This window comes from Paramisgurnus dabryanus, chromosome 20, assembly GCF_030506205.2.
Source record: "Paramisgurnus dabryanus chromosome 20, PD_genome_1.1, whole genome shotgun sequence".
In the NCBI taxonomy this organism is placed as follows: Eukaryota; Metazoa; Chordata; class Actinopteri; order Cypriniformes; family Cobitidae; genus Paramisgurnus; species Paramisgurnus dabryanus.
Genome location: NC_133356.1, coordinates 30,215,587 through 30,241,628, shown reverse-complemented (window position 1 = coordinate 30,241,628; position 26,042 = coordinate 30,215,587). Strand labels below are relative to the sequence as shown.

Here is a 26,042-nt window from a genome sequence, read left to right as displayed (position 1 = left end):
CAGTCAGGGGGTACCGTAATCCTAATATCAAATTTTTTTGCCTGGAGCCGTGAGTGAATGACTAGAGTTAATATATGGGGCACTACACTGTGTTAATCCGGGCTTGTGTGCACATACGATGGCAAGATAATAAAGCATTTACTTTAATGACACTGTAATTAACTTAACAGTTTTTCTTTCCTCACACAATCTGCAGCAACATTATACACTCACTCATACTGTATAACACTGCTGTAGACAACTTTAAAATGCTGAAGCAAGGTTATATGAGGAGGTTAGGTTGAAAGATAAGCAAAAATGTGGCTATAAAAAGTCTTAACACCCCTGTTACATTTGCAGAGAATGAAACCAAGATGAATCATGCTGGAACCTGTTCCACCTTTATTGGGAAATGGCAGCCAATATATTACAGTGCATATTTTTTATTGTTTGGTTGTCTACTGTGCACAGCCCTCTTCAGATCACCTCACAGATTTTCAAATGGTATTTAGATCTGGACTCTTGCTGGGCCATTCCAAAACTTTCATCTTTTTTTGTTGAAGCCATTGCTTTGTTGATTTGGAGGTGTTGTTGTCATCCTGAGATGTGAAATACCCCTTCATCTTAAGTGTTTTGACAAAAGCTTTAAGGTTTTTGGGCCAAAATTGACTAGTATTTGGAGCTATTCATGATTCCACCTATAGGGTTGGGGAAAATTTTTTTTTTTGACCAATCACCGAGCTTCATTAGATATATGATAAATCATCGTCACCTTATCTGTTTCCACTGAAATGTAGATGTTATGTATTTCCAAATCTAAGCCCATCTTATGCGGAATGTTGCCTAATAGACTGCAACCCAATAAAACCAATGGATAAAACAGGCACCTTCAGAATGCGTAAAAGACGCACTGGCCAAGGCAGGTTTTTTTTCAAAAAGACAAGTCTCAACTTCAGCTGATGCGAGCCACGAGAAAGCTATTGTCTGGTTCTTGAAAGAATGCAGCCAAGATATTTAATGCTAATTGTTACATTTCTCCCTATGGCAAGTCCAGGGGGAGCAGGAGCAACAATATTTAAAAAGATAAACCAGGGCAAAAAGAGACCAGGAAGTCTTGTGACTTGTGCTGCTCCTTCTTGACCTATTTTCAAAATAAGTTAGATGCCTTATGCAGGGCTTTAAATATTGAGCCGACTACTACTACTTTGGAGCAAGCTCAGCCTATTCATCTGCTTAATAACTTTACTCTGACAAACCCCACTCAAATAAGTGAAATAATTAAAAAAATCTAAATCCTCTTCTTGCCAGTTATACCCTGCACCCACATTCCTTCTAAAAAACACTGTATCACTGTCATCTTTGCTGCTATTTCACATTTGGTTAATACATCTCTCTGGTAATCTTCCGATTTCTTTAAAGACTGCTGCTATTAAACCTGTCCTTAAAAGAGCAGAGCTTGGCCAAACCGACTTTGCTAACTATCGCCCAATTTCTAATTTGCCATTTGTTTCAAAAATAATAGAAAAGGTTGTGGCCGCTCAACTCCAATGTTTTCTGTCTGACAACAATAATTTTGACATTTTTCAATCCGGATTCCGAACAAATCACAGCACCGAGACAGCTTTAGTAAAAGTTACGGTAACACTTTAGGGACCAATTCTCACTTTTAACTAGTGTCTTATTACCTTACATATTAGCGGTTTATTAGTGCTTATAAAGGACATATTAATGCCTTGTTCTGCATGACCATATTTTACATCCCTTAACCCAATCCAATACCTAAACCTAACGTCTACAACAACAACCTTATTAGCTATAAATTAGCAGTAAATTGGAAGTTTACTAAGGCAAAAGTCATAATTAATAATCAATAAGTGTTCCCCATACTAAAGTGTTACCAAAGTAACTAATGATCTCCCCTATCTGGTGTTTCCGGCAACGTTTCCTTATTACTATTACTCAATCTCAGCTCAGCGTTTGATACGGTCTGCCTCAAATTATACTGATGCGCCTCTCAGAGATTGGTATCTCTGGAGCAGCGCTATCCTGGTTTTCTCTGACAAACAGACAATATTTTATTTCTTTGCACAAATATAAATCCCCAACTGTCCTACTCAAACAAGGTGTTCCTCAAGGTTCAGTTCTCGGACCATTACTGTTCATCATCTATATCATGCCTATTGGACAAATTATCTGCCATCACGGTTTCAGTACCACTGCTATGCTGATGATATTCAGATCTATACTGCCTGCCAACCAGACTGCATTATCCAGATCACACCACTCTCAGCATGTGTCAAATTTTTTAAGTCTAAACCTGTCCAAAACTGAAATCTTTTACCGGCCCCCCAACCCTAACAAAAAACAATCTATCCTAGCTTTGGCCTCCGTGCTACATCCATCATCTCATCTGTCACTATCAAAAATCTAGGTATCACTTTAGACCCCTCTCTGTCCTTAGATCCTTACATTAGTAGCCTCGCTAAAGCTGCATTTTTTTCAACTCCGCCTAAACTCTAAACTCTGCCCATACATCAGTTTAAAAGATGCTGAAACACTGGTTTATGCTTTTGTCACATCACGCATTTGTTTTAACTTATTTTATGGTTTAACAGCGCAGTCCATCTGCCGCTTGCAATATATTCAAAACTCTGCTGCAAGAATGCTTACATCCACTAAACACTACACTTATATCACCCCTGTTCTTTATCATCTTCACTGGCTACCTGTGTTATCTCGTATTACATTCAAAGTACTCCTGATTACCTTTAAAGCTCTCAATGGTCTTGTCCAGTCAGTAGCATAGAGACACATGGAGGAGAACTCAAACACTGTGTTAACTGAGCAGATCATCTAGTGCCAAAGAAAAACGAAGTAGTCGCGCATGTGCGGGCCCACGTGATAAAACTACGGAATGCGCAATCGGGTTTTTACCGCAAATTTGCATGACGCGTAAAAGTTTTGTGTCACCTTGCGCTCAGTTGAATCTACCGATGAGTCTACGCAGCCCGGGTAAAGTCAAATTGAAAGTTTCATCAATTGTGCATAATAACATGTGTAGCAACTGCATATGGTCAAGTCTATTTAGTATTTTTCAGTAAAGCAGTTATTTTGGGGGGGAAATGTGAATAATTGCATAATTACAGGCTGATTTAAGGTGTGCCATAAATTTTCTGCTTGTGCTCCTAAAATTTTAAGTCAGGCGGTACAGTACTCCTTATAACAAAAAAGTTAGTCTGACTCTGGAGCCCTGAGTTATTTATTTTCTACTTTAAGGAAACTTGCAGTATACAGTAAATAAAAATGTGACTGTTTTCATTTCAAGCAATGTGTGCCTTGATTTCAGTTCAAGTCAAAATGTTCAATAAATAACCTTAACAAATTATACTTTCCCTCTTCACTTAATTTTTTTAAAATAAAGATAACAACAAATGAGCATATTTAAAATACAAACCTTGCCATCGAACTATAAGGCAAAAAATAATAATAATAATAATCGCTCATTAATCGTAACCGATGTCAATTGTTAAATTAACCGAGGTTTTGATTTTAGGTCAAATTGCTCATCCCTACTCCTCGCTCTCTTCGTTCTTCTGACTGCAAGCTCCTGTGTGTACCCAGATTCCGATTATCAACTATGGGTGGCAGGTCTTTCTCTGTTATTGCCCATATGCTAAGGAACTAACTGCCCCTAGAACAATAACATCACTTCAGAAATTCAAGTCTAATCTAAAAACCTCTCTCTTTGCTCAGTACTACCAGTCATAATGTATGTCTTCTAATGCTTCAGCTTTCTGTGTGTATATAAATATCTGAACTCTTGCGATGTGCAACTGCAATCGTTTATGTTTTGACTGTAGCAAATGACTACTATCTATTTCTTTGTTCTTTTTTGTGTATAATGTTTGCTGTACTGTAACTGTCTTTGTAAAGCGTCCTTGAGCATGGGAAAAGCGCTATAGAAATTAAACATTATTATTATTATTATGATGATGATGATGTGCAAAAACTGAAAAGTGGATTACAATATTGGTAAAAGGAAATTAATACAAGATTACTCTCTCAAAAGAAAACAGAGAGCAAACGGAATAAAACAATAAACACAAACTAAATAATTGAAGGAGCAAAGTTAAATGTTAAATAAGCAACAATGAATTGTCCTCTCTCCAAAGAGATTAAAGGCCAGACACTATTCCTATACTCACAAAAGACCTAAGTGAATGTTCAACCCACTGGTTAACTGGATGGTCTCTGTTCTGCTGGGCAAACTGGTTGGCCGTGGTCTGCTCACGGATATCCCTCCTTGCAGTCTGAAGACGGCTGCTGAGTCCCAATTCGCATACTATCCGTCCTAAATAGTTTTCGAAACTAGAATTAGTACGTCCCAAATCGTAGTATATTAAAATGAGTATCCAAAAGATACCCGGATGGTCTACTATTTCCGGTTAGAATTGGAAGTGCAGATCAATGCACACTCTATCGGCTAATATTGCCCACAACCCATTGCGTGCGGGAGGGAGGAGCTTAACCACACTTACCCTCTTGTGTATTGTAGTAATACAGTGGCTGTACAAATGTTAACATTATAAGTCCAACGAAAGAAACATGGTTCCTACACTTTTACTATAGTAAAAGCATGGTTCACTTTCATCTGGGTATTTGAGTTATATACAAGTATACAATTAAGTATAAAATACTTTAAACAATAGTTATACTATAAACTATATATTAAATATTTTGACTTTAAAATAAGTAGCTTTCGTTACACACATTGACACGAACGTCAGAACCACCCGCCTCCCAAACGACCTGCGTTTAGTTCTAATAACGCTCTGTTTCACTCCTCAACTTGGTAGAAAACATTATAAAATGTATTGTGAAAAAAAACTATGAGAAAAAAAGATGGGAATAGTAAATAAAATTATATTGGACATAGGTTATAAGAATGAATTAAATATTGTTTACAGTCGTGGTGTGCGTAACTAGGCAACCACATTTTCGTTCACGTTGCATGACGTCATCGAAGTATGTCCCAGAACGTGCATACTCTTTTGCTACACAGTCAAAAGTATGTACGTTTTCCTCACAAAAACAGTACATACTTTTAGGTCGTAGTATAAGTAGGCGAATTGGGACTCAGCACAAGCCTTTAATCCGCCAAGCACTGAGTTTTGATTAGGCACACCTGCCGCCACTCAATCAATTAATCAGGCACAACTGCTGCCTCTCACTCATGCAACCAAAACATGAGGGGGGGAAATGCCAATACCTGTAAGAACAAAAGGAAACTAACACACCCCAAACCGTACACGTATCCTAAGGTCATAACACTCCCTCCCTTAAGATCAAAACCATAGGTTATGTAAACAGAAACCACCATCATTAACAGATAAACCGTATATTCCTAACACAGGTATAATCAGCAATGGTATATCACTTGTGTTCTACTTATAACAAGTTAAGATAAATCTCACCCACGAGACAAAGCATTGGCAATCACGTTTTCAGACCCTTTTTTGTGTTGGATATTGAATATTAAATTCCCTGGACAATCAAAGCCCAACGCATAAAACGCTGGTTGTGATTGTACATCTGATTCAGGAGAACTAACGGATTATGAACAGTATACACGGTCACAGGAGATGGGGTGGAACACATAAACCTCAAAGTGCTGTAATGCTTAGTAACATGGCCAGTGTCTCTTTCTCAATGGTGGAATAATTTAGTTGATGGCACTTGAACTTGGTTGAAAATCTGACACCCGCAGCCGCTACTCTGTGATGACGCGCGTTCAGCTCTGCTGAATTTAGGCAGCAGACACATTCAGTTCTTAGTGTTTGCTCTCTCTAACGAAACTAAATGATTTAATTACAAGAAAATATCAAAACGACAGTGAAAGACGGTGTCGCGGTGGGCAAGTGATCCAACCAACTGAAGCACCGGTAATCACCGTTTCACCGACTATCGCAACAAGCCTAGCGCGCATCATGTTTATTTTCTTAATTTTGCGAAAAGCACAACATTCTGTTTTTATTGGGAGTGGGCACAAAAAAACTAGACACTTTAACATTTTAAATGTATAAATCAGTGTTTCTCAACTCCATTCCTGGAGGCCCAATGCTCTGCACATTTTGACTCCGTTCAGTTCATGGAAATCTCTTCTAATGAGCTGATGATTTGAATCAGGTGTGTTAAATAAGGGAGACATAGCAGAGTAGTGGGCCTCCAGAAATAACATCAAGAACCACTGGTATAAATCATATCTCCAAAATAAGCAGAGTAATATTAAGTGTCTTTGAGTGATTGAAAAAGAGTTTGTGGTGGGCACACCGCTGTCGACCTCAGAGAGTTAACAATAAGCTTTTTGTTAGACCCCTTTGTTGAACGCTTTTTCCTGTTATCTACTGTCAATCTTGCTGCAGTCTCTCTCCCTTTGCTCGTGCTTGACCGTGCACGCAGGCGTGCGTCCCCTGCTCAACATACAGTGCTATACATGCATTGTTGCAAGTTTCTTAAGGCAGAGTAATGAATAGGTTATTTGGATTTCGTGTGGGAACTGAAGATTAGATTAATATCCATTTAGCCAAGACTTATTTATGTGGTCAAATATAAATGGAACAGTTTTAACAGTCTATCTATGGCTATCTAATCAGAGAAGTGACCAGGTGTGAAAGGCTATATAGACCATTTTGCAAGATTCCACAAGCACTTCATGTTTAGTTTTTTAACACTACATAAACTTTGGGATAAAATTAGTGCTGCACAATTAATCGCATCGCAATCGCAATCGCGATGTCAGCCTGTGCAATTATATGACAGCAAAATGTTGCAATTATATTAAATAAATAAATGTGTGGACTTGTTAACACAAACTTTCTGATAACAGTTTGATGATTTTCCTTGCTGTTTAAAAAAAGAAAGAAAAATGAACAAAAAAGGCAGTGCACGTGTGGCATGCACGTGTGTGGTGTGCTTCGTCACATATACCAGAGCGAAGATGGATGCAGAGGAGGTTGACAGTGATCTGGTAGCTAAAAAAACCCTCTATGTCTGTTGTATGGCGGTATTTTGGATTTAGGATTACTGACACTGAGCAGTTGCTACATCACGTGGCAATACGAAAACATTTCTAGTTTTACAAATACAAATTTTAGCTAAACTGTGTGTGGATTTTCTTTAAAACCCATCAAGTTGACTCATGATACCATTTAGTATAATCGCAATCGCACATCGCAATTTTAGCATCAATAACCGCAATGGGAAAAATTACCCAAATCGTGCAGCCCTAGATAAAATACAACCAACAAAACATATGGAACTGAATAAAAAATTTTAAAACATCTTTAAGATATATGTGAAATAAAGAACACAGTCGCAAACTAAAACAGGCGTTTCTGGACCAGTGTTGTTTTCGTCAACGATGACGATAACGAAATTATTTCATTGAGGTACCTTTTTTATGACGATAACGCAACGATGACTAGCTAAAAATGGCTCTAAGGTGACTCAAACATGACAAGACTTTTTCGAGTTTTCATTGACAAGACAAGACGGAACGAAAATGATAAGTCTGACGTTCACAATGCATGTAATGTCTGCCTATTTTGCGTGAAATCTGTCTGCTTTTAGCTAAAAAGTATCAGCAATGCTGCCACTTCCTATCGTTGTTTTGGGTACGCCCACCACCCTGCTGCGCAATGCCGCACACGCGCACCAGATTTCACACTAGGGATCGACCGATATGGATTTTTTGTGCCGATGCCAATTTTTGTTTCATCAGCCTTAACCGATGACCGATACAGGCTGGCGATATTCTTGAGCCAATATTTGGAGCCGATACTGCTTTTGCTCACTCAATTTACATCATAAAAATGACACGATGATGATGCCAAATGTTAAAAGTCTAAATTTTAAAAAAGTTACATTTATTAAACTAAAAACAATATATATTAAACAAATAGTAAAAACAGGTGAGGGTGCTATGGAACCATGAACTGCACTCTCCAAAAATCAGCAAAGGATATTGATTTCAAGCACTTTAGTACTACAAATATATATATATATATATAAATAAATAAATGTGTATATATATAGGGGTGGTTTCCCGGACAGGAATTATCTTAAACTAGGACTAGATCTTAGTTTAACTAGGAAACATAAATAGTTTTAACAAACATGCCTTACTAAAAACATTACTTGTCTCCATTTTGAGGCAAAACCGAGGGCACTGATGTATTTTAAGATATGTTAAAAAGAGATGATATTAGTTTAGACAGTTCTTACATTTATTTTAGTCTAGGACTAGTATAATCCCTGTCCGGGAAACCATCCCATAGAGATGAGAAATAAAAACCCGCTTTGTTCAGTTATGATCAGCTGTTAGGCCGAGCTTTTGATGTTGTCATGGAAAGGTTGGTTGATTTTAGTCACATGACCTGCAATCGCTTGCTGCTTCCAGCACTCTGCCTGTAAATAATGCCGGAAAAAAATCGGCCACGTATCGATATATCGGTCTATCACTATTTCACACAACAACAACACACCTGCGTCTGTGGCGAGTTCGAAGGACCGTGGCGGTGACGCCAATAAACAGAAACGACGAGATAATTTATGAACATACTTTCAGTGTAATCCATCAGAAAAAAACGGAATGCATATTAGGAGACGATGGTAAATGTGCCCACAAACTAGGTGGGAAGAATACCAAACCGCAAGCGGCACCAGAAGGCTCATCACGCTAATATTTTTTTAAAGGTAACTAACAAATCACGTTGTTAACATATCATATACATTACATTTTACTAGACAATCGGCTTGTGACACATTTCATAAGCTTAAAGTTTTACATGAATCTACTTGTCAAACCTAAGCCCATTTCCAATACTTTTTAACCTAAATTATTTTTTAAAGACTTATTTTACTTATTTTACTAAAATTGACTTAAACTTAACTAAAACCTTTTTGTGTTTTCGTTGACAAAAACTATTTTAAACTAGTTTATAAGTGACTAAAATGTGACTAAAACTAAAAAGCATTTTCGTCCAAAAGACTAAGACTAAAACTAAAAGGGCTGCCAAAAACAACACTGTTCTGGACCAGTGTTGTTTACATTTTGCAAAATGGTCTATAACAGGGTTGGGCAACTTCGGTCCTGCCTAAAAGTTTCTAGTATGCCTAGTAAGACCTTAATTGGCTGCTTCAGGTGTGTTTAATTATTGTTGGAGCTAAACTCTGCAGGACACCGGCCCTCCAGGACCAAAGTTTCCCATCCCTGCTCTATAATGACTGCTGAAACATAAAAAAGTCATTGTTAAATAGTGTGAAATAAATAAGTAAAAATCCACTTTGAAAAATGTAACTTGTGCAATGGTGAAAAAATTAGCAAATAATTAGGAAAAATAAATTCTTCGGTATGCAGCTGAGATTTTCATTTTATTCAGCTTCGGACAAGATTTTTCTTTCGATGTCTTCCTAGCTATTACCTACTGTATATGTATCTAAAAAAACTTTTTTCCTTTTAAGATATTAGACATTTACTATAAATCAGTTTTACTTAATGATTTAAATAAATTAAAGAAAGCATTCCTAATAACGGTGGTCATGTATCTTTATCTCGTGTAAATTACTCCATTTATTCAGTGATGGCCGATACAGAAAGCAAGCAACCAGACAGCAAATCTACCACTAATAATAAACTTTTGTCCTTAAAATATACACATTCTAAATATTTGCATACTGTAGGTACACTGACAATGTTTTGCAAATAGCGAATTTGGGTCACGGCAGAAAGACCGTGTTCTGTGTACTAGATTACAGACGACAGGTGCACAAGGAGAATATGACCCAAAAACAACAATGCAAGGCTGTAAAACACTTAAGGTATTAGCTGTTTGTGAAATATGAATCGTGTGTGTAAAAATTACATCGTAATCTGAATCTAATTTAGAAGCCATTATCAGTCGATAATAGAACTGTGCATCCCTAATTTACATCACTCAGTATTGCTCGATCATTGCACTAAAATATAAGTATGTAAGACTCAATCACTTGTACAGCATTTAATAAAAATTCATCAAAACTTACCCGCTGTAAACTGAGGTGCGGATACAAAGGCAGACACAGATGATGATGTAGGAGCTGAAAGAGCAGCACGCTCATCTGTAAAACAAAAGAAATGATTATGTTAGGGTCTCTTTATCCACTGATGAGTAAAACTCTATATAAAAAGCATAATATCTTTTTATTTTCTGTCCTTAAAAAACCTATCCCATGGCTGTGTATACTGTGTTAGACTAGCTTTTTGCTAATTATGTATTGCAGTTCTTGTGCTGTGCTAGGGGCTGGGCAATAAAACTGTATCGCTACGTACCGTCGACACACCTTTGTCGATAACGATCGCAAAAACTTGCGCTATGACTAGGGCTGTGCGGTATAGACAAAAAAAGACATAGTTTCTTGATTTTTTTTCCAGTTTTAATGCATTCTGTGTGAATTTGAAACATATTTCCAAATAAAACCAGTAAGAGCTTTATCGAAAAGTTAACCCATTTCTAGATTCTAGAACAGACATATATATATATACACGTATATTAAAGTGGGTAATTAAAGTCTCCAAAATAACAACAATTAGAACAGTGGCAGAATCTAGCTGCTTTAAAGGTTTTCTGCTAAGAAAACCAGCATGTCCACCATTTCTGGTTTCAAGCATGAACGTTGGCATGTGACCACATTCCCTCCAGTCCTCAACACCCTCTCAGATGGTGAGCTTGTAGCTGGAATGTACAGATATTTTTGAGCAAGCTTGCTCTATCTGGGGAAGTTAAATTGATGTAGTTTCCACAACTGAAGAGGATCTTGCTCGCTGCCATTAGAGGGAGTAAGCAGGTAGCTGTTCATCTCAGAGGCAATGGCTTCTTTAAGCTGCAGAGATGCTGGCATGGCTGAGACAAAAAAAGCTTCCCAGAGACTTTTTTGTTTTTTGCTGATGAAGGTAAATCTGTGTCTACATTCTGTCTCGCTGTGGTGCTCTCAGAACTCACTGCATCCTATGAGAACAAACACAACAGAAAAATAGTAAACTATACTATAATTATACATATTGACCTGTGACACTACCAGTCAATTTACCCATACACAAACTCACCTTGTGTGATACTTCTTACATATCAGACATCACCTTGGCCTTTATGTTTGGAAGTTTGTCTACAGCAATGTAATTAGTCTTAAATCTTGGATCTAGGACTGACGCCATATCTAGCAGTTCTTGTGTTTCTTCATCATCACACTTTGTATTTATGTCCTCAAGAATTTTGGATTTTATTGTGTTGGTCAGGTCAGAATCCTCATCCTTCACATCCAGTATCTTTGTGTACAACAAATAAGAACTGACTTTAGATATGACATGCTGACAGGGCATCTGTCGTTTACAGATATGACGTTTACAGACAGGGCATCTGTAAACTCCTGCAGGGGTTTCAGTGCCTTGCTTACAGATTCGAGGACATCAGTGTCCTGCCAATGTGGAACCAGGTGTCTTGTTTTGCGATCATCTAAAAGGATCTGAGACAGAGCCCTCTCTTTTTTCAAAACTCGTTCTATCATTCGTTGCCTTGAGCCACACCTTGTTGGACACTGTTATGAGTGCATGCTTTGGAAGCTGAATTTCTTCCTGGGCTTTAGTTAATGCCACAATCTTCTTCCAACTATGAGAAAAATGCCCAACCAACTTTTTGCACAAACCTGTGCTGGAAATGCGAGAGTCATCCTTAATTGCATTTTCTAAAATAAACAGGACAAAGTGCATTTAAATAAAAAGCATTAACATTTCAATGAATAACATCTTATACTGTACCAAACCTTTAAATAAGAGAAAACTGTTAAGTTATACACAAAAAGGATGACATCTGAAATTGCTGTTAAAACTTTGTTCTATTTATTACTAATTATGATTACAATACTGATTACATCACTAATGATGATTGCAATTCAGTGTTTCCCACAAACCTGCCCTATTTGTTGCGGCATATATTAGCAAATTCATTATCTCCCAGTGGGAGGCGCTGTTCTGGTTTTAGAGATCGAGGTTTTCCTGGTAATGCTCATAGACTGTAAAAAAAATGGATGACACCTGTTCGCTCTGTTCCATTGGTGAAAAGTGAAGCCGCCAGTGTCCCGATATGGCGCTGACATCTTGGGTCTGCGCAGTAGTGATTTCGGGACAAGTCATGCGCAGTAGTGAGCAGGAAGTAAAGCCGTGAAATCAAAACCCCGCCCTCGCAGAATGCGCATATCACACGATATCACAGCTGTCAATCATGATGTGACACCACCGTTCTTATATCATTAAATAACTAACTAAACATAAACTTATTTTATAAACAAACATTTGAATTTACATCAGTGTGATAAAAACTACAATAAATGACAGAAACCAGGTTCGGAAATTGAAGTGTAATTAATTTTTTTAGTTGGTCTCAAGTCCCATTGAATAACATGGGGAGGCGGGGTTTATGACCTACACTGGGACCAGTCACTGAGGGGGCGATCGAGACGTTTTGGCTTCACTTTTCAGGGCTTGTGCGGCACGCTTGGTAATGCTGTACACTAAGCAGTAGCGATGTAACGGTATAAAAAAATCATGATGCGGTGGCATTTCGGTATGATGCCCACTGTACAGTAAATATTGAACCATTTGCAGGAAGGAACAAACTAATGAAGACTTGGAAAAACTGCCATAAGTGTTTATTAAACAAGACTAAACATTACAATGGTTTACAAAGTGTAGTGTAGTGTTAAAAATTTTCATAAAAGGAAAAAAAATATTTATACCATGTAATTTTCATTTTAGTTTGTCAACTTTAAACATCTCACAATCAGTCAGGTTTTAAGAATTGAGTCACTCCCACAATTGACCTAGTGTTTTTATTATTATTAATGCTAATGCTTGGTACTCCTATGAAAGCATCAGTTGTGATTGTAGAATCAAGAAAAGATGAAAGGTTCAAGTTGATTACTATTCTTATTTAATCATATATTGTTGTAATATGCTTATATTTAGCGAATGTAATACTCAGTTAACTTAATTACTAGGGGTGTCACGATTCTCCAAATCCTCGATTCGATTACATTTTCGATTCTAAGGTCACGATTCGATCCGATTCTCGATTTTTACATATTTTTTTTTTTTGAAGACAAAAATGATATGCCATTATTTATTATTATTATTATTATTATTATTATTATTATAGTTTAACATTAACATGCACATTGCACAACTCGCATGAGAGTTTGTGGGCTTCACTTAACGCGAGAGCTTGTAGAGAGAGGATTCCTTCTTGCACGCACAAGGACTTAATGCACATGGACTTAATGCGCGTGTCTTGGACTCATAGCATCTGAAATAAATCCAGCATCATAAGCAGCTGCGCTTCTCTCTGTCTCACGTTCACGTGCACGCGCTCGCGCTCTCGCATCTGTCCGAAGTCTAAACATAAACTAAAGTAGTAATCCTTATGTATTTGTTCAGTTGTATGTGTTTCATGCGAGCTGAGGCAAACTATCCCTTTTGTGTAAATATACACCGCTGCATATTTGCGCCTCCCTCACTCTCGCGCACGTGCAGAGAGCTCCGCTCTGTCCAAAGTCAGATCACTAGTAATCCTGTTTATGATATGCATTTCAAGGAGTTGTAGCATACCTCGTGTTTAAAATATGATCGCGTTCCGCTGGACAGATGTTTTTAAAGGCATCTCTGAGAGTTTTTTTCCCTCGCTTGGCAAGCCGACCGGACGTGACATGGGGGCGTGGCAGCATCGACGATCCCATTTTTTAATTCGAAGTTCGAAGCTGTGACTTAATTTCGATCGATTTCGATTTAAAATCGAAATCGTGACACCCTTATTAATTACACCAGACTTAATGATGGATGCAGCCTGCATATGCGACCTAAGGAGGTTGTAGCCTTCCAATTGAGAAACGGCATACACACTCTCCTCATTCACAGATTTACTCACACTCGTTTTTTGTATGTCCGTCACATTTTGTCCTTTCTCGTTTCTTGTCACAGCAAACGCGAAATTTTTCCACACATCAGATTTAAAATCTGCGTTTCTTTTGCTTCCGCCATTGTCGTTCCGCGAGAGGCATCAGAGTGGCACGCATGGGATTATGGAAATTGTAGTTCCCGCATCCCTCCGATCGCTCCACTTGCCCGAAAAAAACCTTACACTTGTTGCCTGGAAGACCGAACGTTTTATTAAATCATGTGAACACTGTGGTACCGGGAAAATTTGATACCGGAATACAGCGAAATGTATAATACCGTTAAATCCCTACAAAGCAGGGCAAAGCTCTCAAACGCTGACATCCCAAATTTTCTGAATGCAGTCGGTTTACTTGAGAAATTAATATAGTGATATAAAAACACCTGCGTCAGTTTTCGATTTTAGAAATGTGTAGTGCTCATGTTTATTCAACCAAGTCAAAGCCTTTAGCAAAATCACAATGACTGAAGATTTAAAAAAAACATTATGTGAATTAAATTGGTAACACTTTACATTAAGGTTCATTTGTTAACTACATTAGTAGGGGTGACCCCGAATAGTCGAAGATTCGATGCATCGATAGAAGAAGCCTGATTCGACTACCAATCTCACAGTCGAATCGTCGCAGATGTGTTATGAAATGAGGATCATTCCATTTTGGACGTATATGGGTGCACATATAATCTGATTTCACATATAACAGCTTTCTCACAATATATTAATATACAGCATATTATGATAATGCTGCAAATAATATGTGAAGTAACAGCTTTCAATAAATATTTTTAAAATGCGTTAATAAATCCAACATCCCCTGTGACCGGGCTACACGGAGGTTTCTTCGTTAATAAACCATTGCCTCTTTGTTTCTACATTTAAAAGACAAAGCAATTATATTCTGGCTATACTTTTCTATTCTTTTATTAATTTATTTTATTTATAAATCACTTTGGGTTATCTGATTTAACTATTTGGCTTGTGTTTTGTTTCTGTGCACTTGAGGCATTTTGCACATTTGTTCCGCACTTTGTTACTTCTGACCTTATTTTATTTAAAAAATGTATCTATTATAAACGTAAATTCTGATCTAATTTAAGTCTGTAAATTTTGGATAGCTTTTCGTTGTATCAATGTTGCGCTATTGCGTGCTGGCCATGCTTGCGCATGTAATTTAGCCGAATGGGCTAGGTGCTCTGCGTCTCATATTTAGGAGTTCATCAAACTAAACATTAAAAAAACTGATGTTTTTCGACGGGTATAAGTTTTAAAAATGTATTTATCATGCATTTTGGTCATCTTGTCAAACGTTAAACTACAAAACAGGTAAGCAGTTTATTAAAATTTCGGTGATGGAACGAAAACTACCTGCACCGAACCTATTTCTGCCTGACACGAATGTCTTTCTTGTGATTTAATATTATGGTCGGTCGGTGTTCACGTTCAAATGATAGCAAAGAGATTCCTGAAATAAATAATATCATCCGGTCGGTCTTTCTGTATCTAAAGTGAATACAGAGATGATCAAAGTCAGAGCAAGCAAGCAGGTATTTCTGTGCTAAATAATAACGCGTAGTGTCTATAAAATCAGTAATTTCTGTGTTTTTCATGTTATAAATTAACGTTTAATGAATTGTAAATAAAGTTTAGTTTTTATCATTTACAGTCACAATCACAAATTATTTGTCATTTCTCATTTGTCGGGGTTTTTTGGTCATGACTGCTTTGACGCGCTCTCTCCAAATTAAATAAGAACACTGAATTGTAGCTGGGGTTTCCAAGGCAGAATCACCTTTGTTTTTTTTTTAGGTTTAGTTATCAAAATGTATTTTTGTGTGATGTTCTGTAGATCGTGGCTTTAAAATGTTATGAGGAATAAATAAACAAATGTTGCCCTATATATTTTACCTTAAAAAAATAAATATATAAATGCATCGTCAGTTTTGTCTTTGTTCATCACTTGAAAGACAGTTTTGGTCACTTTAACAGAAAGTTGTTTATGTGTGCTGCTTGTGAAAGAAAATAAAAGTTACCAATTTGTACCTGGTCTGGCCCCCTCCCAACCCATGCACACACATAGATATGATTCGACTATCGGTCGACTATGGAAAGATTTGACAATTCTGATTCGAATATGTAAATCCTTAGTCGAGGACACCCCTATACATTAGTTAATGAACTGCACTTATACAGCATTTATTAATCTTTGTTAATGTTAATTTCAACAATTACTAATACTCTATTAAAATTAGGGCTGCACGATTTGGGTAATTTTTCCCATTGCGGTTATTGATGCTAAAATTGCGATGTGCGATTGCAATTATACTAAATGGTATCATGAGTCAACTTGATGGGTTTTAAAGAAAATCCACACACAGTTTAGCTAAAATTTGTATTTGTAAAACTAGAAATGTTTTCGTATTGCCACGTGATGTAGCAACTGCTCAGTGTCAGTAATCCTAAATCCAAAATACCGCCATACAACAGACATAAGATTTTTTTTTTTTAGCTACCAGATCACTGTCAACCTCCTCTGCATCCATCTTCGCTCTGGTATATGTGACGAAGCACACCACACACGTGCATGCCACACGTGCACTGCCTTTTTTGTTCATTTTTCTTTCTTTTTTTAAACAGCAAGGAAAATCATCAAACTGTTATCAGAAAGTTTGTGTTAACAAGTCCACACATTTATTTATTTAATATAATTGCAACATTTTGCTGTCATATAATTGCACAGGCTGACATCGCGATTGCGATGCGATTAATTGTGCAGCACTAATTAAAATCTTATTAAAATGTTAGTCAAAGCACTGTGAACTAACATGAACAAACAATTAAAAGCTTTATTTCTATTAACTGAATAAATACTGTAACAAATGTATTGCTCATGGCTTGTTCATGTTAGTTAATACATTAACTCATGTTAACTAATGAACCTTATTGTAAAGTGTTACCATAAAAGTTTTCACAAACGAAAACAAGAAGCACAAATTATCATGACTACTGATTTTCCATTAATACACTACATTTTCATATTTTAAAGGAAACTGTATATGTAATGAAACTTACCGATTGCAAGATGCAGTCTATGTCCAAAGCATTGTAATCTTGTCCATTTTTTTAGACCGACAGCCTTCACGATATCCGATACATTGTCAGCGGTGATTGCCAATTGCTGCTCCTCACCAAGTCCCCAGAAAAAGCATCTCTCAAACCCTGAGACAGATTCTCTCCAGTGTGCTCATCAGGGAAAGATAACGTTTGCAAGCATCGGCTTTTCATTTAGAAATCGTCATTAATAAAGTGCATCGTTAAACTTAAGTAATGCTCCGATGTTCTGGTTGACCACATATCTGAAGTAGTTGTGTAAACTTCACTTTTTTAAACTCCGATTCAACACTGGCCTTGCATTTGGAAAACATCTCAGGGAAGGCAACTCTTGAAAAATAACTTCAGTTGATATCTCTTATCAAGGGGTTGTATCATTTTTTGGAAGCCGGCTTTACTGACGACATTTGCATAAATGACACGTGACAGCGTTGGTTATTTCTTTAAACCTTTTTAAACTCTGTCATGGTGTGCAGCTCGCAAATGCAGTTTGGGATGTACTTTGGTTTGTGATTTTTGCCATGATTTTTGCCATGATCATGAAGCTCTGTGTGGCACTACCTCAGGTGTTGAAAAAGATTTGTTGTGTTACCCTGTTTTGCCGCAATGACAGATTGACAGGTCTTGCAAATTACCTGATAAATCATCTCTCCTGTATCCAAAGTAATCCCACACCACAGATGTTGATTTTTTTGCGCACCAAGTCCTTATCTCATCCTCACTGTTTCTGTAGAATTATGCCCGGTCTTGTTCTGTAATTTTGCTCTCGCGCTGCATTCTGGGAGGTTGGAGCCTGGAGCGTGAAAAAATCGTGCTTTGAAGTGATTTAGAAATCGAATCGTGATTTATCGCACAGCCCTAGATACAGATGTGGCCTTTAAAAATGCGTGTCTCTGAGAGCAGAATGCCGCGGAGACTTCCGAAATTCTGCGAGATCCCGCAGAAGGGGAGTTCGGTTGGGGACGCAGGAAATATAAAAACCTGTAGAGGGCAGGCGTGTTTCATGTAGGCCATACTGACGACAATGTGTGTGCTCGACTTCATGCTGAGTGTATACTGTATGATATTGAAGTAACATGACACGGATTATCGATAGACTTTGATGTCATACAAATGCATGCTTTTTGGCAAACATTTTGTTGGCGAAGTTTTCTTTTGCCAGTTACATAAACAGTCACATATTCTTCATAAAAATCGGACTCAAACGCGCATCATTTGTCTTATTTTTTCCGTGTACTTACAGTAGAAGAGACGTGATGTATGATAATCGAGTCTTATAACAAAATAATTCGCGAAGACCTTTGAAGAGACCGAGCGCATTTACGCAATATCATTAACTAGTTTATCTAATTTTACATTTAGTTCATTTTTGCATCTGAACGTTTTAATAGCTTTAACATGGTTGTGTTGCACTTTTCTGCATTACTGAACAGTAGGCTACTTTTTATATTATCATGTTTCCCTTTACATGGTATGAAACACGATAAAAAGTATGCAATGGTGTTTAATACATTTCACTGAGAATTTGTATAATATGTTATACTTTTGTACTAAGGAAATAAAATCATATTGTGAGTGTAAATATTCATAAATTGGAGGAGTTTCTGAGGTGTTTGTCATCGGCAAAATGTGCAGTTTCTTTGTTGCTGATTAAAAACCGTTGGCTATGTGATTGTTTAAAATTGACATTTTTTCTACTTATTATTAATTTATTTTTTGCCTACATTTACTCAAATAATATCAATGTGAAAATATAAGTAATTCATACTTCAAGTTAGGCGTAAAACTTACACATTTTTGATGTCAAATAGAAATAATAATAATTTGAAATATGCAATTACAGTTTTAAAAACTTAAATATATTACTCTGACCTTTTTAAATATATTGACTAAAATAATCTGTAAATGTAATACTTATATTATTAAGGCGTATACATCAAATAATATATGTACATTTTACACAAAATATCTGTTCTATTTTTAGTAATTTATTTTCCAACTAAAAAAATCGCATAACTGCATTAAGAGATTTTATTAAGTTACTTTAATCATTTATTTTAGAGATATTTACAAAGCCACTGAATCATTTTTAACAGTGTGTACATTATGACCTTACGGTAGACTATTATTAAATGCATATAAATAAAAATATGTAAAACTAAATAAAAAATATATCATACACGGACTGTATGTAAGCATACGTTTTCTTGTTCGGTGCACGTGGGTTTAAATGCCGTTTTTCTAAAGAAGAATTTTAAAACTTTATTGGTGGTAGTTGAGAAGAATTCCTTTTTCCATTTCTAAATCATTTTGAGCGCAATATAAATATATCATATTTTTATTCTTATTATATAAGAATACGCAATTTTTACAACATTTTTAACATATGGAAAATATACGTTAAGCGTGTTGTGTGTATTTCCTAATTACAAGCTTTTGATGAAATTGCACCAAAACTAAACGTGCATAAAAACATAAAAAAGTAATTTAAATAAGCGAAAAATCTTTTTTATGAGCTCAAAATGTTGAATATAATGTGCTATTGCTGAAAATTGCCCATCTCTAAAGGAGAATATTCATCTTTAAAGTTGAAGAAACAAAAAAGTACTGATAAGCATTCTCAAATATATATATTCTGCAAGCACTCAGTTGAGAAGAATTCCTTTTTCCATTTCTAAATCATCTTGAGCGCAATATAAATGTATCATATTGTTATTCTTATTATATAAGAATACGCAATTTTTACAACATTTTTAACATATAGAAAATATACGTTAAGCGTGTTGTGTGTATTTCCTAATTATAAGCTTTTGATGAAATTGCACCAAAACTAAACGTGCATAAAAACATAAAAAAAATCATTTAAATAAGCGAACAATCTTTTTTATGAGCTCAAAATGAATATTCTTCTTTAGAGATGGGCAATTTTCAGCAATACCACATTTAGAAGAATATTCATCTTTAAAGTTAAAGAAACAAAAAAGTACTGATAAGCATTCTCAAATATATATATTCTGCAAGCACTCATTTATCCATAATGATGTAATTTATTTTTTAATAACATATTGTCGCTGTCGGGCAAAGATACTCTCTGGACACCAAGACCATGTTCAAGAATAACAAAATATTGGCCATTTGAAACTCGAAAGTCATCACTTTATTTTGTCCCATTGTTTTCCATTTTGCGGGTGATAAAACTCCTGTGCGCGTCGTTCAAATTCATTGAAATTTTGTTCACTTGTAGTTTAGCAAGTATGTATAATACAATTTCAATAATGTTTTTACACTGCACATCGTCTGAGGAAATCCGAAGTTGCGTCGAGGGGAACCAAGCTGACAGCCGCGACAGCAGAGATTGTCACGTACCTACAAAAGGGTACCTGCAGCGATATCATTCTGGCTTGGTGGGATGTCAGCCAGCCAGAGTCCTCTGATTCAGACCTTGTTCTTTTACTCCTCAGAGTCTAAAACCAGGAGGGCATATTAAGTATTCATTGTATTTTCATTTTAACAGAGCAGCTATGGTTGCGCGTTTCACACACCTCTCCAAACCACGTTGTTAACACTATGCTTGTTCGACTTCATGCGGCGCCGCAAGAACCGACAGCCGGATGACGTCAGAGTACCGCGAGAATGATTCAAGAAATCATATTTCGCCTCGCTCTCGCGATACTGTGACGTCTTCCGGCTGTCGATTCTCGGGGCGCCGCATGAAGTCGAACTAGCCTACACTGTTAACGATTTCCCTGTATTTTTACAGTACGGTACTGGCAGCACGGTTGCCAGTAAGTTACTGTATTTTGGTTCTACAGTACTGTACTGTAATCCAGTTTTACAGTACACAAACTAGTACCGTATAGTTACAAAGCAGTACTGTACTGTAATTTTACAATAATATTGTATTTTTACAGTAATTTACTGTAATGTCTATATTGACCCATAAATACTATTTATTACTTATTACAGTTAATACAATAATGTATTATAGCTAGATATTTAGGTTTAAATCTATAGTTATTAATATAGTAAAAAAATGCTATCCTTGACATGACATTATGAATTAAAAGGCAATCCAAGCAATGTTTATATCAAAAATTTTATTAAAAAAACATGTAATTGAAACAATCATTTAAAACAAGATAAACAATAATAAACAAGTAAAATAAAATAAAATATTATAAAGTATAAACAAGTTTGGAGGCCCCTGCTGTAATATATTTAACTCTGGCAAATAGAACACTGGTCCATAGTTTGAAGTTTTCAGTTTAAAGTCCATCATCGACTAAAAGGTAACATTTCACTGTGGTAAAAAGAACACTGTTCCATAGTTTGAAGTTTTAAGTCCATCATCAACTAAAAGGTAACATTTAACTGTGGTAAAAAGAACACTGGCCCATAGTTTTAAATATTCTATTTGAATTTTATTGAACACTAAAAATAAATGCATTAAACTGTGGCAGACTGACACTGGCCTTTAGTTTGAAGTCGCCCATTCAAACTCTATCAGGGACTGCATGAAGCTGTTCACATGGGGGTTAATGGCCACAGCTTTTCTCTGCACCAAGTTCCTTGTCTTTTTGCTTGCTCCTTGTCTGGATGTGCACTTTTTCCCATCTTTGGGATTAATTCTGTCCAGAAACCTGTTAGAAATATCACAAACTTTAAGTCAACAAATATAAGATAGAAAAAGATTGTTAAAAAACACCTAAACTCAGCCCTGAATTTACCCCTATTCTGAAACCTTTTGCTTTTATTCTAATGTTCCACACCTAATTACATTAAAATACAGAAGATTCACTTACCTCTGAACAAACTCTTTCCTCAATGGACAGCATCCACATGGATCATGTCATGATTGAATGTCCTGAACAGAAAGTACAATTGTTACTGATTTGGATACAATATTTTATTCTGTGTGGGTGTGTGTGGTCGTGTGACAGTGTTGCGTGTGGGAATTATGTATGAGTGTATACATGGGTATTTAAAGAAACTGTAGTGGTAAAGTGTAAACTTACCGAACAATGTGCTTGGTGTGTGTCTGGTGTCACCCGTGTGCCTCCAAATCTGCCTTAACTCCTGAAAAGTGCAAGGACACTCATGTAAACTACAAATAAAAAGTGATTAGCCACATTCCTGTGTACTTTTACATGTGACGTAAAAGCATTTAATATTGCAGTCGAAAAAATACATGACTAGTAACGTGTAACTGTACATCCTGTACTTGCCTGGTTCCTTTAAAGATGATCCATCTTACTCAATCCAGCTTACAAGCAATGGTAAGACTGTAAAAAATACAAATGTTACAAAATCTGTTAGCCATAGAAATAAGTAGACTTTTTTACAGTCTATGGTTATATATAAATGTGGTCAATACTTACAGAAAACATATAAACCACAGAGCAAAGTGGAGCAAACTGTAACGTTAGAGCTGTAAAAAAAAGATATGATGTGTTACTGGCTGACATTTTGAAAGCATTGTTTAATATGATGCATACCAGTGGAATAAGATTTTCAGAAAAGTAACTAAATAAGTCAAATGTAACTTTTGTCAGAATTGGGTTTTTATTAAATTATTATTCTAACATCTTGTCTACAGAAAATCTCTGAAAATATATTTAGTGAGGAAATAGCGATTTATAGTGACAAGGTAACAAGCCTGCCTCTTTAATGTTTCACCCGGACAGGCGGCGGTGTAACACACTATTTCACGCAAAGTTTTTTTTTTTACAAAGTTGCTCACTTTAAGGATTAACATGATCGCCGCAATTTGAGCAATCCTGTTGATGCCAGTGTCCTACACGATGTTATAATGGACTGTTTTACATCCAGAGATGAAGGATCAGATGACAGACGAGAAGAAGGTACCTGTCATGCTATTACGTAAATGTGGAGCCCATCCTCCTTTTGTGCATTGATTTGAGGTGTTTTGGAAACTTATATTGCATGTAATACATCTGAAGTGGTGGAAATAATATGCCATACAAAATGTATCGGACAACTTATTGGGCGTGTAAAACGCTTTAAAGAAAATATGCTTTGGTTTTGCTAATATACCGTAATGATAACAATAAGCGCGCAGCAATCATCTGATAATAAGATGAGCCCAGGTCTGAACGATATTCAGCCTTGCCAAACAGTCGAACTTAATACTTCTCTCTACCGCTAACTGAACAGATAAAACACCGAGATAAACGACCATATGCTGGGACCGCAAGACCGCGCTGGCGGGTGGTCTTTGTCCATTTTGTTAAAAATAGTTTCATTGTTACCACACTTTCAACAAATATAAACTCACCAAAACCGTCATAATTTAGTTAAAACAACCCTATATTCATTAATAAAGGTGTAAAGCGAGTTAAAGCAGCGGTAGGCATCTGTGTAATGTTAGCTTACTTTCTGAGGGAGATTAAAACTTTGTTGGCGACCATTTTCTCTCTCATTGCACGTTTAAAACAATATGACAAACTATTGACAAAATTCTTCTACTAAAAATTTAGTTTTCATGAAACAGAAAATATACCAAACTCACCGAACTGACAGAAATCAATCGTCCTCCTTCTTCAGCTGCAGCCAGGAGTTGTGCTCTCTCTCCCTCTGTGTGATTTGACTCGTGCGCACTTTCTCTGATTATTGCAAGTACACCTGGCACATTACAGCAATGGCTACAGCAAGGTTACATCAAGACCAAAATATACTGTAAAATTTGTCCGCTCAAACAAATTTACCCAGAATGCACTATGAACTGCAGTACTTTACTGTAATGTACACATACAGTATAGTACTGTGGATTTTTACAGTACAGTGCTGCTAAATCTACAGCGACATCTAACAGTGTATTGACAGCAGCAAAAGCTACGCATGCGCTTTTAACTTGTAAAACTCAAAGGTGTATGGGTAATGTAGTCTCTGCTCTCGGTGGGACGAATTAGGTAGCTTGCATTGTGAAGGGCGCTTTGAAAAGCGGCAGCGCAGCCAAAGGATTAAATTAAGCCTCTGATTTAAACAGATGTGCAAATGAGCGTTCTGGTACGCTAGAAGTACGTTCTGGGCGCAGGGAGAGGTGGTGGTACGCAAGAGCTATATTTGGAAGTGGCGGTACTGAGTACTGGCGCCTACCGGCCCACATTAAAGCACTGGCGTTAGCAAAGGTAGACGGCCCTTTGAAAAGCAAAAGAAAGCTGATAAAAATGAGAAACCCACAATGAAATAAATTGGAGTATTAGGCTACTTAACAAAATCTAAACATTTTTCACTCAGAAAAGGCTAGTAAATATAAACAAAATTTTCAGCAGCTTTAACTTTATTACTTTTTTAATTTTAATTCACTCTTTGTTTCAGCGATGTTTATAAATATACTATATTTTTGCATTTTGATTACAAACTGTTCTACACTGAAAAGAAACTAATGTAATCTTCATGATTTAATCACGTAAAACACGAGTCTAAACACAAGCACCACTTTTCTGAATGATGATAATCACAAACATCCCAGACTTTGTAAACCAATTGTTTGTAAACATATTTAATGCTAACTACTTAAAAATTCAGAAAATATTTTTTACAGTGTATAAATAAAAAGACATGAAGGAAGTTAATTCCAAAATGTAATTAATTGTACATGGTTTAGCTGCTTGTTTTAGCAGCTACCAGTGACACAGAGTCAAGAAATTAAAAACCACCCACCCCTAGGTCTGCCAATTCTTTGCCAACCCCCAATGCTAATCGATCACCTCATCATCAGGGAATCAAAAGAAAACCGGTTTATCCAGTTTTCACCAGCGCGTTGGGTTTTAATTTCAACCCTTGCAGTTTCTTTGTTAAAATGCAATTTAAGCAAATAGGCCTAATACATACGCTGTATGTTATTTTAAATGAATGTTTATAACTTATAAAATTAAGTGGATATCAGGTAACTTAATTTGACATATGTTGATATAACCTAGGCTCTCAAGTCCCACCATGAGACAGACGCATTTCTGTCAGTTCACACGCTCACACACCAAACCTTGTAAGCTATTTATCACGCTGAGAAGTAAAATAGAACTTTTCCTGCTATACAAGTAATAAAAGAGGTGCTGGTATACAGAGCATTTCTGTCGAGTTTAGCAGTACATTTTTTAGGTGTGGTCAACTTTACGCAGCGCCACAAGAACCGACAAGCAGATGACATCAGAGTACCGCGAGAAATAAAGCGGAGGAGGTTGGTTTTAAATCGCTCTCGCGGTACTCTGATGTCATCCACTCATGTTTGAGTCTGTATCAGATGAAAATACAGATTTTGAGGAACAACTTATTGTTTGGAGATTGTCAATGGACGTTTCTGAGTGGTATGTTTGTTTTTTCAGTGTGGACCTGCAAAACGCCAAATGCATAAAAATTAATTAATATTGTAATGTCTTAGCATGATATGTTTTCTAAAATGTTTAAAAATGAACAAATCAGTTGTGCGAAACTACACAGAATTTTTTTTGTTATGAAACATGTTCAAAGGTTCCAGTGCCTCATGGTGGGGTTGAACCCCTGGTTCAGTTTACCCCATCTGGTTCACTTTGCCCCACAGCCACCGTTTTGGGAAACTGCCTAGCTTAGTAATTCAGGCTAATCTTTAGCTAAATCATTCACATGGTTTTATACATTAGCCTATCACCAATATTTATGGTATAAATATTTAGACCTGGATAAATCTACTTTGACATAACAGCCATTATACCTGGTATGTATACATTTTACTTTGATAGGATAAAAACTGTTTTTTTTTTTTAAATCATACTTTAATCATAACTCTTTAATTTGTCCTTCTCTTTAACATAGCCAAATATAAATTATGGTTGCTACCTGTATTTGTGGTCACACGGCTACAAATCTGTATGGTTGCCTAGATAAAGGGGGTGGGTCAACTTACCCACTGGCTCA

At 36.4% G+C, this 26,042-nt stretch overlaps 1 protein-coding gene and 1 long non-coding RNA gene across 5 annotated transcripts in view; both read right to left on the bottom strand.

Annotated features, from left to right (window-relative positions):
• rtn4b (reticulon 4b) overlaps nt 1-26,042 on the bottom strand; it is a 102,533-nt gene that overhangs the window by 52,518 nt on the left and 23,973 nt on the right. For 2 of the 3 annotated variants that reach the window (XM_065250703.2, XM_065250712.2), the window contains exon 2: nt 10,063-10,137. The exons of the other annotated variant lie outside the window; for it this stretch is intronic. In XM_065250703.2, coding sequence (XP_065106775.1) covers nt 10,063-10,137 — 75 coding nt within the window. The remainder of the gene's footprint in view (nt 1-10,062; nt 10,138-26,042) is intronic. 3 annotated transcript variants of the gene reach the window in all.
• On the bottom strand, nt 21,070-23,824 carry LOC135730549 (uncharacterized). 2 transcript variants are annotated; one of them, XR_010526017.2, is made up of 6 exons: nt 23,659-23,824; nt 22,508-22,557; nt 22,355-22,411; nt 22,145-22,205; nt 21,932-21,993; nt 21,070-21,769 (listed from the first exon to the last, which is right to left on the bottom strand). It is a non-coding gene; the product is annotated as an uncharacterized lncRNA (long non-coding RNA). The 2 variants fall into 2 exon arrangements; XR_010526016.2 differs by having other exon boundaries at nt 21,932-22,205.